Consider the following 15,097-nt stretch of genomic DNA (forward strand, 5'->3'; position numbering starts at 1 on the left):
TTGCCACTCTTCTCTTCTCCAGAAAACACCACTGGCAGAGTCCTATGTCCCAACAGTGTTTTTTGACCCGGCACCACCTATCCAAACTGAAGTCTGTAATTTGTTTCAAAAGTTTGATGGTCCCATGACATGGCACTCTTTTGATGCTTTTATAACGGCCTTAGTGGTCCACTAATGCTGTATCTGAAGTTTCTTTCCCAAAATAAAGTCTTGGTGCAGAATTACAGCCACTAGAGCCAGTCCAACAATGAGCTTTCCTTAGTATGTGCCATTTTTGAGTCTGTAGCTATTGAGGAGGAGAAGGGGGGGGGGGCAAGATGAAGGTTGGGGTTGTGGCTTTGACCAACTGCCACTTTGTTTGAAAGCCATGATGTCTCTCTCTTTCTCTCATGGTAGGGCCAAATTCTCTGGGCGGGCATAGCAGAGAAAAGGGAGGTATACTCGCTCCTTATGACCTCATAATACTGCAATACTGCAGATTGTCCTATCTGAGCTTTCATTTTCTCAAAGACAGAGCAGGATACCCAGGGCTCGGTTTACACCTATCACCATTTCTAGCCACTGGGGGATCATAGGCAGGCTGGGGAACTCATATTAATGTTAAAAAAAACTCATAAAGTGAAATTGTCATGCCATGGGACCTTTAAAAAATAAAACGTATAGGTAGAGGGTATATGTGCATGCACACACAAGCTTGTGGAGTGCTTTCACCAACAACTGAGCCCACATCTTTTGTGAAACGGACTGCCTATTCTCCATAGCACACATACAACAGCAGCAGCAGCATAGCTGTATGTAATGCAGGCATCAGGCATATATGAGGCAAAGTCTTTTCTCTTTTCCCAACACGGCGAGGAGAACAGGATACCTTTCCCTGAATCATCAGCAGGCCCTAAAAAAGTGGTTGACGTTCAGGTAAGAATGTTTTGTCCCAAGAATGTTTTGTCCCAATTCCCTTCTTACTGACGGTAAACAACAGGAATGCTTATGCTCTTTGCTGAAGTTGATGTTACCAGTATAATTTTAATTGACAGCAATTTAAGAGACATTATTTGGCTATAAAATGACTCCTTGAGGAAGGCTTTGAAAAGTTAAGGAAAGATGCCTCTTTCACAGAAGAATATGTAAAAGTGAGCTTTCATTTCTTCTTTATTGCCAGGTTTGTTGCTATGCACACCTTCTATTGAATATGTAATATGTAATAGTTGTACCAATTAGAGCCTGTAAAACTAAAAACCGATTGTAAATTCTTCTGAAAACACTTTTCTTAATACTAGTCTGATCATTGTGAAATTACTTTCACAGACAGAAATTATGAACATGAAGATGTTTAAAGTTTTTTCTCAAGATTATTTATCCGGCTCAAATCAATGTCATAATGTGATAATTTGACTTTAACTCCTGTTTACAGGGGCCATTAAGCTACATACATTTTCTCAGTGTGATGCTGTCAATAGGGCCATTTCATGAGTTAAATAATATTATGTAAATCAGTATTTAATAAGAGTCATTTAAAATGGTTGGAGATGATGGTTTGTTGTGTATTGTCAATAACAATACACTTTATTAGTACGTTCCACTGAGCTATGGAGATAGGTCTGGCAATGCGAGATGAGTTTATAGACTAATTACAGGGTTGCCAGGTTGGAAGTGTTTTGTTGTGGGGGATAGGAGGATGTTATCTTACAAACCTGGCAACTTCGACTATGCGCTGGATACAGCAGACAGTATGGCGGACAGCGAAAGTGATTTGGAAACAGACGGGCTTGAATTAGCTCTGGACACACTGTGTAGTAGACATTGCAGCGATGAGGCGTCTCTGAAGAGCAAAGGATATTGCTCTGAGTTCTGTGAGGTATGTTAGACTCCATTTTGTGAGATGGTCTCTCTATTGTCGGCGTCTGTTTATTGCTAATGCTACTAGCTTCGCTAGCTAACGTTAGCCTCCAGACTAGCTCTATGTGTAGCTAAGCTAGCTACTGTTGCATAGCCCGTCAGAAAAACAACAGAAATAGTTGACAAAATGTAGATATCGACTGTGTTGCTTGCTATGATATGTAGTACCCGTTTGTCTCGAGATATCTGCTTGACATTTGATAATGCTCAACGTTAGCTTTATACGTTAGCTAGCTAGTCAGTTAACATTACGCTAAGCTTATTAAACTCAACTAAACGGTAACGTAATGTTGTATGAGCTCAACATACATTTGGGTGTTCTAGCAAGAAATAGCAATCATGTTAGTAACAGTAAAGTTAATAACGTAATTACTAACGTTAGCTAATGCTTTCTTTAAGAAACACGACTGTGAAATCATTGTATGTGCACTGTATGTACACCTACTTCACTGAACTTACAAGTAGCTTCAATAGTAGGCATGCTCAGGCAACCAGCCATGTCCTAATGTGTATAGTTTATTTATTTTAAATAAAATGTTTTAACTATTCATTTAAAAAAGGGTGGTGATCAATTGTAACCCATTAAGTTAAATTGTACGACTTTGAAAGAAACTTTAATATTGAAATTACTAAATATTTTATAATTCTACATTTTGTGTTCTTCCTGCACAGTTGGTTGAGGAGTACACGGGGCAATGGCAAGTTCCTCTTCCTCAGCTAAAGGTGCTGCGTACTGCACTCTGCAGTTTCACTAAAGCCACTGCTGCCTTCCCTGATGGCTGTCAGCACATCCACTATGTTCTCAGCAGTATGGCCTTGTAAGTAATTTGTTACAATGCAAATTGAATATTCAGTTTCATTACCAGGCAAACTTTACGTTTGCAATTTTTATTTTAGTAACTATTACCAGAAAGCAGGATGTGTCAACTTCAGAGCAACTATATGAATTTAATAAAAATGATTATTCATTGTACGGTGTGGGGGCCACTGGGTCAGACGGAGCGTCTCAATCTCACTTAAAATCGGCCGCCCCTGGAGCGTGTAAGGTATTTAGCTTTTTCATTGAACAATGTTTGTTGATTTTTCAAGGGGCTAATTAGACTCAAAGGGGTTCTACTCAAAATACTGAAGAAAAAAAAACCCACATACATAGCAAATATGTGTTTTCTGCTATGGTAATGTTCTAAAAGCCAAGTACAGCCCCTTTAGAGTATGAGTTTTACAGAGGAATTTTTAGCCTACACTTTGTAAATCCATACCAATAATCTAAAACTAAACCACATACCATAGTGGACGTGGCAGCCTTGCTTGCTTGTTGTCAAAGCTGTAGTGCATAGTTTCTGTCGGCCCTATGAGGAATTCTAAGTAATGACAACAACGTTGTCGGCACTTCTACATGATACAAGTCTTACATGATCGTGCACGCGCTACCGTCCCTCCTCGATGCAGCTAAGGAGGACAGGAGGATTAAAAAAACACGATGGACTCGTCAGAAGAAGTAATTATCTTCTCTCGAGTTTTGCGCGGGACGGTCAACGGACGCCACAATCTTCTGAACAAAGTCATACTGAGAAACACAGACAGAGTTGTTTGTTGCTGATAGTGTTAATTAGCTTTGTAGCAACACATTTGGCAATGGGTTAAACCTAACGGACATTTATTAATATCAAAAAGTTACACACTAAAGCCTTAAGGAAAATTCTGGAGCATACTAATAGTAGACCAATAGGGCTACAGCTTAAAGCTTTTTGCTAGGATCAGCTGCTAATAGTGACACAGCAATGTGCTCATTATTTACTCTTTGACAGTAGCACTTGCATGGAAAATAACTGCTAAGGGTTTGATAAGATGAATTATGGATTAAGAAGTTGTCTCACTTACTGTGAGATGTTTTTCGCAAACTAATGTTCCTTTCATTGTCTTGCAGGAGCTTCTTTGAACTGATGCTGTTTTTCAGCAAAGAAGAATTTGTGGAAGAGCCTTTAAAAGACATCCTTGATTCCTTTCAGGTGACATCAACTTACAAACGCATTCTTTAGTTTACTTATTCACACAACACACTTTCATAAGACCCACTGTCATACCTGCCATTAAGTAGTTGTGAGTGTTTAGTAGAAGTTACCTGTACACAACCGACAGGTCTTTCCAGAATTTCTTTTGTTTAAAATAACGAGTGTTTGGTACTCCCACTCCGGCTGTCCTTTTCTTTTCTTATGCAGTAACCAACCAAGAAATCCTAAAAGTCATTGTTGTGATTGGCGATTTCACAAAAATAAGATGTGTTCTTTAAGAAAATTTGAATAAACCATGTTTTGGCCACTCTTTGAAGGAGTGCCACTCTCAGCTCCTGAGGCACAGGAACATCTACCTTCAGCATGTGAAGCTGATCATCAAAGCGGGAGGCCCATGGGAGAATCCAGTGCTGCAAGGAATCTTGAAGGAGGCAGACTTGACGCCAAAAGAGGGTAGGCTCATTGCCATATTTAACAGCTGATATGGCATACACACAGAAAACACTGCGCTATTAACCTGTGACCAGACTTGCTACTGATAAGACCCACTGGGGTTGTGTCTTCAATAAACATAATGGAGAGATGCAGTAGAAGAGAAGAGGTGAACACTCAGCTTTGTGGAGCAGCAATGCTGATTGATCAGGTGTGTGACAGGTTGTGTCATAGACTCACCTTTCTGTCTATCCTTAATTAACTGAGTGTTTTTTAAACGAGAGAGAGAGAGACGCATCAATCAACTGTTTTTCCAGAAAGGGTTTGTCATCAAGACACAATGCGATTTGGCTGGAAGATTGGGAATTGGCTCATTAAGATCAAATTGTAGCCACCACTATGCATTTTCTTGTCTTTGTTTTGGTAGCTGTGGTGTTTGGTGTAGCTTCATTGTCTGCTTTTCATTCACCTGGCTAATTTCTCCATGCTTTTCTAGCAGTGCAACAGAATTATGCATTATTTAAATAAAATGAAAAACCCTGTTACAACTCTGGGCCCCCCAGTTTGGAAACCACTGCCCTTATCTATATCACACTGTCAATCCACACACAAATGGAATTGCTGTTGTTTTCTATTGATTTGTTTGGCAGAACTTTGCTTGCAGGCTGTCATGGCTGATGGGAGGTCATTTACAGTACACTCACCGGCCACTTTATTAGGTACCCCATGCTAGTAACGGGTTGGACCCCCTTTTGCCTTCAGAACTGCCTCAATTCTTCGTGGCATAGATTCAACAAGGTGCTGGAAGCATTCCTCAGGGAGTTTGGTCCATATTGACATGATGGCATCACACAGTTGCCGCAGATTTGTCGGCTGCACATCCATGATGCGAATCTCCCGTTCCACCACATCCCAAAGATGCTCTATTGGATTGAGATCTGGTGACTGTGGAGGCCATTTGAGTACAGCGAACTCATTGTCATGTTCAAGAAACCAGTCTGTGATGATTCCAGCTTTATGACATGGCGCATTATCCTGCTGAAGTAGCCATCAGAAGTTGGGTACATTATGGTCATAAAGGGATGGACATGGTCAGCAACAATACTCAGGTAGGCTGTGGCGTTGCAACGATGCTCAATTGGTACCAAGGGGCCCAAAGAGTGCCAAGAAAATATTCCCCACACCATGACACCACCACCACCAGCCTGAACCGTTGATACAAGGCAGGATGGATCCATGCTTTCATGTTGTAGACGCCAAATTCTGACCCTACCATCCGACTGTCGCAGCAGAAATCGAGACTCATCAGACCAGGCAACGTTTTTCCAATCTTCTGTTGTCCAATTTCGATGAGCTTGTGCAAATTGTAGTCTCAGTTTCCTGTTCTTAGCTGAAAGGAGTGGCACCCGATGTGGTCTTCTGCTGCTGTAGCCCATCTGCCTCAAAGTTCGACGTACTGTGCGTTCAGAGATGCTCTTCTGCCCACCTTGGTTGTAACGGGTGGTTATTTGAGTCACTGTTGCCCTTCTATCAGCTCGAACCAGTCTGGCCATTCTCCTCTGACCTCTGGCATAAACAAGGCATTTCCGCCCACAGAACTGGATGTTTTTTCTTTTTCGGACCATTCTCTGTAAACCCTAGAGATGGTTGTGCGTGAAAATCCCAGTAGATTAGCAGTTTCTGAAATACTCAGACCAGCCCTTCTGGCACCAACAATCATGCCACGTTCAAAGTCACTCAAATCACCTTTCTTCCCCATACTGATGCTCGGTTTGAACTGCAGGAGATTCTCTTGACCATGTCTACATGCCTAAATGCACTGAGTTGCTGCCATGTGATTGGCTGCTTAGAAATTAAGTGTTAACGAGCAGTTGGACAGGTGTACCTAATAAAGTGGCCGGTGAGTGTATATGATAAATAGTAATTTTATCAAAGGTCCAGTTTCTCCTAAAAATGTATTGAGCTCATCAGCAGTTGGCAAAATGTTTTTAGCAAAACTATTAGCTGATTGTAAACTGTATATTAAGCTGTTTTAAATAATGCTTAAAAAATAATGTGACTAAGTTTTTACAGTACATCAAACCCTTTGCCATCAATAACACTCAAGGGCCAGTGTAGGATTCTAATGACACCAAAATCAGACACTGTTCCTCTATTTGACATTACCCAAGCCAACATGTAAATACCCCATATCATATACATTAACTCACGTAATTCTCTCCCATGCAGTTGAGGACTACTTAAGCTCAGAGTTGCCAGTATTCTTTGAGCTGCGGATTCGCTATCTGCGTGCCTGTGAACGAATGCAAGAGGCCATGGCCCTGGCTAAAAGCTGCCTGGAAATTCGCGAGACTGCAAAGCATCTGTACTTCCATCAGGCCTACCTGACCTGCCTCTACAAGGCCTCACTGCATGAACACCTCCACAAGGAGGTAAGAGACGAAGAGTGGCAAAGGATTTGAATTTGAGGCATTGTGGGGCTGTATAAGGGAAAATGTTTGCCCCTCTCAGATGGCAGAGATGTGGTTGGTGGAAAAGATTATTCTTAAAAACAAGAAACAAAAATAGTTACACCAGTCAAATGGGGAAGAGAAGAAATTGCATTGCATGTTCTCTCTAAATAATTGGACTATGATATCAATTGTCTAATATGTAAATTAGCCAGTGATAATCTAATAAATGATTCAAACTGAAATCATGGTTATGATGGTACACAAAAATACAGAAATTTGTCAATACTGTGTGATTGAGGTCAATGGACACTAAAGTTAAGCAGCAGCCAGTTGAACATGTTTCTTGTATTCCTTTTATCCCTGATTGTAATGCATTTTGATTTATTTTGTATTTTGGTGTATTTTTTATGCATGTATATGCTTCCTTCCGCAGATGGCAGAGATAGATGGCCGTGATGCAGTGGAGATCATCTGCAACACAGAGAGCGTTGAAAAAGATGAACTTCCATTGTCGCTCTGTAAAGCTTTCCTTACCCAGCAGCTGCACAATGGAGACATGTACTACATCTGGTAAGATTGACCTTCAGACATGTACATTTAGGTTCTTTAAATTGTGTCTGCTCAATATGTGTACAATAAATCTTGGGGAGCTGTTGTCAGGATGCACAAATTTATGTTTTTTGGTTCAGTCCTACCTCTGATTACTGACTTAGGAATTAGAACAGTTGATGCTTAATTAACACATAACTGATGTCTTTGGCTTGGCATCCACTGCCTCCTACAGGGATTTGGTGTTCATCTGGAGCAGGTTGCATCTTAGGGCCCATCCCTCCAGACATGGCTTCCTGGACGAGTGCTTGCAGCTGGCTTCTTCGGCTACTAACGTCAAAGCCATCTTCCCCTTCATCAAGCTGGTCACCACAGAGGTGCGAATGACATCTCAGCATCATATTTTTTTCTCAGGACAAACGATGAGAACATATTTTGCACTTAGTTTGAAGCTTTCATCTGGAACATGTATGAACAAACTGTCAAACCCCTAGATCTGACAAGGATCTTACACACTCCTCATACCTGAGGAAGATTGAAAAGTTGAAAACACTCTTTACACTGTTGGAAGCACACAGCTTCAGTTTTGTCTTGAATCAAATTGAACATGTGTATTTTTTCTTATCTTGGTCCTAAGCATTTTATTCTCCTATCTACCGTTTGACCTTGTTGTAATTATTTGTATTTGGACAGCTGGGGGTTGATGGAGTCCAGGTCTGTGTGGAGCTTTGTGCCAGGGCCTTGCAGATGAGTGACATGCAGGTAGACAGTGTAACCCGGTCCCTTATTTACAAGACCATCGCCTTCCTGCAACCTCATGACCTGGAGATCTGTCGGGCGTGTGCCCTGCTGGTCTTCTGCCAGGAACGCAGCCTGGAAGCTTACCGAACTGTTTGCCTGCTTTACATGCATCCTGACCAGGAACCGCATCCCCACAACACCCCTGTCCGGACCAGTGTTCGCTTTCATATTCTGCAGGTGGGAGGGGATGAAGAGTCTCATATATGATCTCATATGATGACATATTGGATATATTAGCATTATGATTTGTCGCTAAGACTTTTACATCTTTGTTTTCCAGATGCTCAAGGAGCGCCTGTGTTTTGACCCTGAATTTTGGAACCTCCTAACCCTCAGGACCCATTGCTTGGAGTTGATTAGTGACAAGGCCATGAAGGCTGCTGTTCTCAGTGAGATGGAGGAAGAGGAGAAGGAATACAGTGAAGAGCTGTTAATAAATAGGTGTATAAATGACTCATGCACTCAAGGTTTCAATTCCTGCCAGTGCACTGAAGCTGCTTTTGTGAACCAAGACCTCCTAGATGAGCAGACTGTGGATGGAAAGACAGAAAAGTGTGTTATCCCATCAAAAAATGCTCTTCCTAAGAGGAGAAAATGGGGGAAAAGCCTGCGAAGGAGAAACCAATCTATGTCTGACGATGAGGCCGACTTTGGTGATGATCCAGAGATCAAATACAATCTCAATTCCACCTCTTTAGGCAATAAGCCTGTGTATTCGCTAAGACACAATCACACTAACATGGAGAATTCATCTTCTGTAAAAGCCCCCTTAACCCGCAAGAGAGAATACTTGTCTAGATATGTGAAGAGCCAAATTTTGAAAAGGAAGGGTCAGAAGAAAAGATGGTTGCAGGGTGTTCCTAGGCTGGAGCAGGTGCAGACTGTTACAGAGAAGAAGGTGAAAGTTAAAGAGAAGAAGGTGAAAGTTAAAGGGAAAAAACGAGGACGGAAGCCTTTACAGAAACTGGAACTCTCCTACCCTGATAATGAAATGTCCCTTACAGAGGAGGAGTCCGGTTCTGAGGAGATAATTGACACAGAAGACAAGGAGCTAGATATGCCTCACCTGGAGAATGAACTTGAACAAATGAGCAAACCAAAAGAGAATCATTGTGAGCAAATGGATGATCTTGAGAAGGAAAATGGACTTGAGAAACATCCTGACTTGGTCTGTGGTAGCAGACCCAATGAACAAACCCAAATGGAATCTCAAACACAGGTCTGTGAAGGTCTTCCCTGTGAGCCTCAAGGTGCTGTTCCTGCTGTTGAAGCTGATCCTGAACTTGATGGTCCGCCCTTGGACTTAATGGATTGCCCAATAATGTTACACAGCTACTCTCTTAAGTCCAAAAAGCCTGATGGTGAGAGAGTGTATCCTTCAGAATCCTCAGCACCAAATGAGGTTAATGGTGACACAGGACAGGAGCCCAAACCCACAGTACAAACAGAAGCGTCAAACACTGAGGTCAGTTGTTTGTCTGTAATTTCATATTTGTATACTATAATTTCCAGACTGTATTAGAAATGAATGTGTCTGTATCTTGTCTTAATTGTTAGATGATGCATTTGCAGGATTTTGCCTTGAATAAAGTACTACAGTGAAACGTGTGTGTTAACACACATTCTTGTGAAAACGCTTATTCAGGGAGAATATTTTGCATTGACTGCATATAAGTAAGAGAAATATGATATGAGCGCGTTGAAGTATCTTTTTTGAATTTGATTTGATATTCTACTGACTTTTTCTGTTGAACTTGTAGCACTTCTTTACTAGTTTGTTTTCTTTTCCTCCAGGTAAAAGCCAAAAGAACGTGGAAGGATAGAGTACTTCGTACTCAAAAGTATGCCCACTTGACGTACCACTGCAACTTCTGCCGCAAAGACTATAAAGGCCTTAATGTTATGAGGCATGCTCTCTCACACCTTAAAAGTAGAAAACTAAAATGTATACTCTGTGAAAAACGCTTTAAACACCTCCCTTTTGCCAAAAAGCACGTCCTGGACCACATTGATGAAATGTGCCGGCAGAAACCCCCCGGTATGGAGCCTTGCACTGAGGGCACTCCAGCTGCTAATGGAATTGTAGATAATGTGAAAAAACTGAGTCAGCCTCAGGATGAAATTCAGATTCCCGTTTCGGATGAGAAAACTCCTGAACAGAAACCCGGAGGCAAAACCAAAGTGTCAAGTCTCAAGAGGGAAGATCGAATCATCAGGAACCTCCGCACCCTCATCAAGAAGACATCTGTGCTTCACAAAAAGTGCAAGAACCCTGATGCTAATATATTCAAGCGGGTAGACTTCAAGGATGAGCAGGTAGTCATTAAAGATGGCTTGGTGATTGTAAAAGATACATCTGTGATGGTGAAGGACGGAGAGGGAGAAGGGGAGGGGAAGCCAGCAGGAGGAAATGGGTACGCTGTGGACATCACGTATCACCTGTGCCCCTCAGAATCCTGTGATAGAGTATTCTTGAGGAACAGCACCACACTAAGAAAGCATGCCATCAAATGCCACATTAACGAAGAGAAGGTGCTGGAGAAGACTTTTGTGTGGGCCAAACACAAGTGCAGCATATGCTTAAGGTAAGACGTACAATATGTTGGGCGTCACAGGCTTCCTTATGTGGAGAGTTTAACATGATCATCTTTACACGTTTATCTGCTCTATATTGCATTTTGTTTTGGTCTATGCACGGGTATAATTAAATGTGGGAAGTTGGATGGCTTGTACATCACAACATCCATTTAATCAGTGTCTGGCATAGCTGGCAATAAATAGTTTCTCAGTTCTGCACATATTACTCCAGTTTTAGCTTCACTTCATTGGTTACCAGTGATATTTAGAATGCACTTCAAGATTTTGGTCTTAACTTTTAGAGCCCTACAAGGACAGGCACCCCCATACATCTCTGACCTGATACAGCTGCGTACATCCTCACGAAGTCTGAGATCAACAGGCCAGAGACTATTAGTTGCCCCCCTTACACATTTTAAAACTAGGGGGGACCGTTCATTTCAGGTTGTTGCACCTAGGTTATGGAACGCTTTGCCTCCTTCCATGCGCTGCTTAGATTGTGTGGAAAATTTTAAAACTCAGTTGAAAACTCTGCTTTTTAAAGAGGCTTTTAACTAGATTGTAGGGTGGTTAGGCTGGTCTTATGTGTACGTGTTGTTATTCTATTGTTTTTGTGATGTATTGTATTTATTAGAGTTGTTAAATGTTTTCTGTTGTTGTGAAGCACTTTGTGATCTTCATCTGAGAAAAGTGCTATACAAATAAATTTTACTTACTTACTTACTTACTTACTAGTGCCCATCTAAATTAGAAATGGTGGAAACCGACTTAAGTTATGAATCAATTTGACTCGCATTGCCAGACCTTCCTCCACAGCGCTGCGGCGGAAGGTCTGGCTTCTCTACACAGCATTCCAGGATAGGAGAAAAACATGCTCCGGTTTATTGCCATTTCTTTTAACCAATCACAATAGTCATGGGAGGCGCTAAGAGTCGGACAGAGCAACGGGGCCTCTGCAAAATAGCCTCGGGAAGCAACTTGTTTTGGTGGAACGTGCTTGTTTAAAAGTTGTTTTGGTCGTGCAACAGAAAACTCAGATTGGACCGATGAGGCACATCTGGCGGAACCTCCGGCGGCTCCAGACAATCCCGTAAATGAAACCTTGTTGACTCAATCAACACACTTTTCTGATGGGGCAGATAATGTAAATTGTGGAGGATGATGACAAGTTTTGAAGTTTTGCTGCTTGTTTGGATTCCTGAGTTTTAAAGACAAACCAGTGGTTGATGTTTGTAAACTGGCCAAGTTCACATGATGCAAATTTGGGATCACAGCCATTATTTTCTTCTCCTTAGCCAAATGTACAATAATTATTTTCAAATTTCACAATTTTTGCACATTCAGTAGACGTTACTGCTAATTTTTGAGATGAGCTTATTGTGCTGACTGTGCTTTCCTCTAACAGGCAGATACAGGTCCTCCAGCATTATAAGGATCACATGAAGCGCCACAGTACTGCTCTCCAGCACTTCTGCTACCACCTGGAGTGTACCCAGCGCTTTTTGACACTGCAGGAATTAAAGGACCATGTCAGAACTCATCAGCCCTTCAGACCTCAATGTTCAGTCACAGACTGTGAGAAGCTATTCTCGACCCTTCAAGGTCTCTATGACCATGAATGGAGACACTACATCCCAGCGCCTCAAAGAGAGGAGGTAGAGATGGGCCTCAGCAGACAGAAGAAGCAAAATCCCGAAGCTCCATGGAAGCAGAGAGTGAAGGTTGAGGATATATGGCTGCAGAATAAAACTGACCAGAGGGAGAGTCCGGCCTGTAGTAATGAGGATTACGTAATTGAAAAAACTGAAGATCCGCTCTGTGAAATCTCAGGCAGTAATCCGAACCTGTCTATACCTGCAAACTGTGTGAAAACTGAGAACATCGTCACTCATGAGCCCATGGATGAGAGCATAGCCACCATTAATGGACATGAGGCTGAGACAAGAAACCAAGTGTCAGAGGAGAAGAGCTCCACTTCCCGAACAGGAAATGCTGCAGCAACTCCCAGTAAGAGCTGTCGAAAAAGAAAGCCCATTGAGTGGGATCCCTTGAATGTCCGAGACCCTGAGGATTTGTCCACTATATCTGAGGGAGTACAGCAGAAACTCGGAGAGCCACACATCACTGAGCACAAAACTTTCAAACCCGAAGACCCATCCTATGCGACTTTCATCAAAGCCCCCTTTATCCGGCCGCCACCCTCCACCTACCTGGACGAATCTCGGCTCTCAATGCGCAAAAGGAGGCCCACCGATGAGCCTTCTCCAAGGAAAAACACTTACTGGAGCAATAAGAAAAATGTGGAGCCTGTCCCAGTAAAGCAGCAGGTGGGAGATGTGGCCTCTGCACAGAAGATCAGGCAGCGCTGTGACAAATGTCTTTCCTCCTTCAGCAGCTCAGAAGAGTTCCAGAAACACCAAGCCCTTAACACCTGCTCGGCACTCTTTGGCTTTGATTCCGATGACGAAAGTAAGTATGCTTGGTGCACTGATTACAAAGTGTAACAAGCGATTAGTTATTTCTAACCAACTTGAACCTCTGGATAATCAATTTTTTGTTTTTTTTGTTTTTTAGGTTAGTAGTGGTGGAAGAGGAGCTGTAACTGGGGTGACAACTGTACTCATGGAAACAAGCCAGCTGGCTCAGGGCAAGCATTCAAGATAAAGGAAAACTGGAACCCTTTCCTAATACTCCGATACAGTACTTATTTAATTCCTGAATACCAGTTTGTAAACAAAAATGTGCCAAAACGGTTAATTGGAGGTTTATTTCATTGACAGAACCTTTTTTAAGCAATACCTTTTAATAGCCAAAACTAGTTTTGTCACATTGTCTCCAAACATAACTTTGTGTTATTTTGTCTAGTAGGTAAAACAAGTCTGTAATAAATACACTCACTGGCCACTTCATTAGGTACACTTTGCCTACATCAGGTACTTCAGAACTGCCTTCATTCTTCATGGCATATACAGTATTCAACAAGATGCTGGAAACATTCCGTCAGAGATTTTGACACGAGAGCATCACACATGATGTTAATCTCCTTTTCTACCACATTGCAAAGATGCTGTATTGGATTGAAATCTGGTGACTGTGTTAAAACGATGCTGAATTGGACTAAGGAGCCCAACGTGTGCCAAGAAAATATCTCCACACCGCCACCAGCTGGAACCGTGGATATGAAGCAGGATGGATCCATGCTTTCATGTTGTTTTGACCATGTCTACATGCCTAAATATCCTTGAGTTGCTGCCACGTGATTGGCTGATTAGATATGTGCATTAACCAACAGTTAAACAGGTGTACCTAACAAATGGCCAGTGAGTGTATATTCTCTTAATCTATGGTAAGTCTTCAGACATTGGTCATTAAAACAAATCTAAATGTAATGCTGAAAAATGTCTGACAAACCAAATATGGCCCGAGACGACCTCCCTAGAATAAAAAAACACAATACTCTGTTATGTACCGCCTTAAAATAACTTGTAATCCCAGTATTTCTATTTTAGTGTTAATGACAAAGTATTGCTGGACTCATCGTACCGTGGTAAAGTTACAGTAACACGTATATATAACTGGAAGATGTATTTATTTGCTTTTGGTTGTCTTTCAGTTTGGCCTGTTGATACTATCATGTTTATGTGGGCCACAAACTGAAGCCTGCAACAGTCGGCTAAATGAACTGATTTTTAATCACTTGTTAAAAATGTACATTTAATTTGGACTTAATCAGGCTTTCTTTTGTTTGCCAAAAGCCAAAGCCTTTTTTGATCAAGTGGTTCTATTTGAGCCTCTGATTAAGGTTATAGACGCGGTACCCCAACTAACTTCATTCATGGACAACAATCATTTATTTTACCTTCTAATAATCTGTTTTGGAAAGAAATGGGTTGGTATTAAGAATCGTTCCTTGAATAGTGTTTTTTCTCATCTTGCTGTACACTTGGTGTCCCATCATGCTCAGCGGGACTTCTGAAACATCTGGCGTTACCACCTGTGGTGTTCAAAATTGCGGCATTAATGACTGCCACATGATTTGAAAATCCTGTCCTTTAAGTGTAGATTTACACGCAGTATATCATGGGCAGTGTTTGCAACCGTATGAAATCATGTTAACTGGTGGAAAGATGAGTTCAATGATGTTTAGCATGTTAGTTTAATTATTGTAGTCTTCCAAATGAATCATGCACAACTCTGCGCTCTGGTCTTTGTAGAGAGAATGTATCAAAGATTATAAAAAGTCTCACAAGAAATGACTAATAGTGGATATGTGGTGGTTGCGGCTACTTTATCTTATCTACACTGTTAAGTTTTCCAACCGAAGTGGAGGTGTTTTTGTTTTTTGTGAAGCACGATTGGCTTTGCCTGAATAACAGG

The 15,097-nt window shown here is 41.6% G+C and overlaps 1 protein-coding gene across 1 annotated transcript; it reads left to right on the forward strand.

Moving 5' to 3' along the window:
* The first annotated feature begins 1,659 nt into the window (after window positions 1–1,659).
* Window positions 1,660–14,952, forward strand: LOC116698152 (uncharacterized). The gene is made up of 12 exons (XM_032529937.1): window positions 1,660–1,855; window positions 2,569–2,714; window positions 3,824–3,905; window positions 4,226–4,361; window positions 6,570–6,772; window positions 7,227–7,363; window positions 7,578–7,719; window positions 8,036–8,320; window positions 8,424–9,608; window positions 9,938–10,728; window positions 12,126–13,189; window positions 13,295–14,952. Exons 1-12 carry the CDS (start codon window positions 1,676–1,678, stop codon window positions 13,297–13,299), a joined length of 4,356 nt encoding a protein of 1,451 aa, XP_032385828.1. The 5' UTR covers window positions 1,660–1,675; the 3' UTR covers window positions 13,300–14,952.
* Window positions 14,953–15,097: the final 145 nt, after the last annotated feature.

This window comes from Etheostoma spectabile, chromosome 11 (genome assembly GCF_008692095.1).
Source record: "Etheostoma spectabile isolate EspeVRDwgs_2016 chromosome 11, UIUC_Espe_1.0, whole genome shotgun sequence".
In the NCBI taxonomy this organism is placed as follows: Eukaryota; Metazoa; Chordata; class Actinopteri; order Perciformes; family Percidae; genus Etheostoma; species Etheostoma spectabile.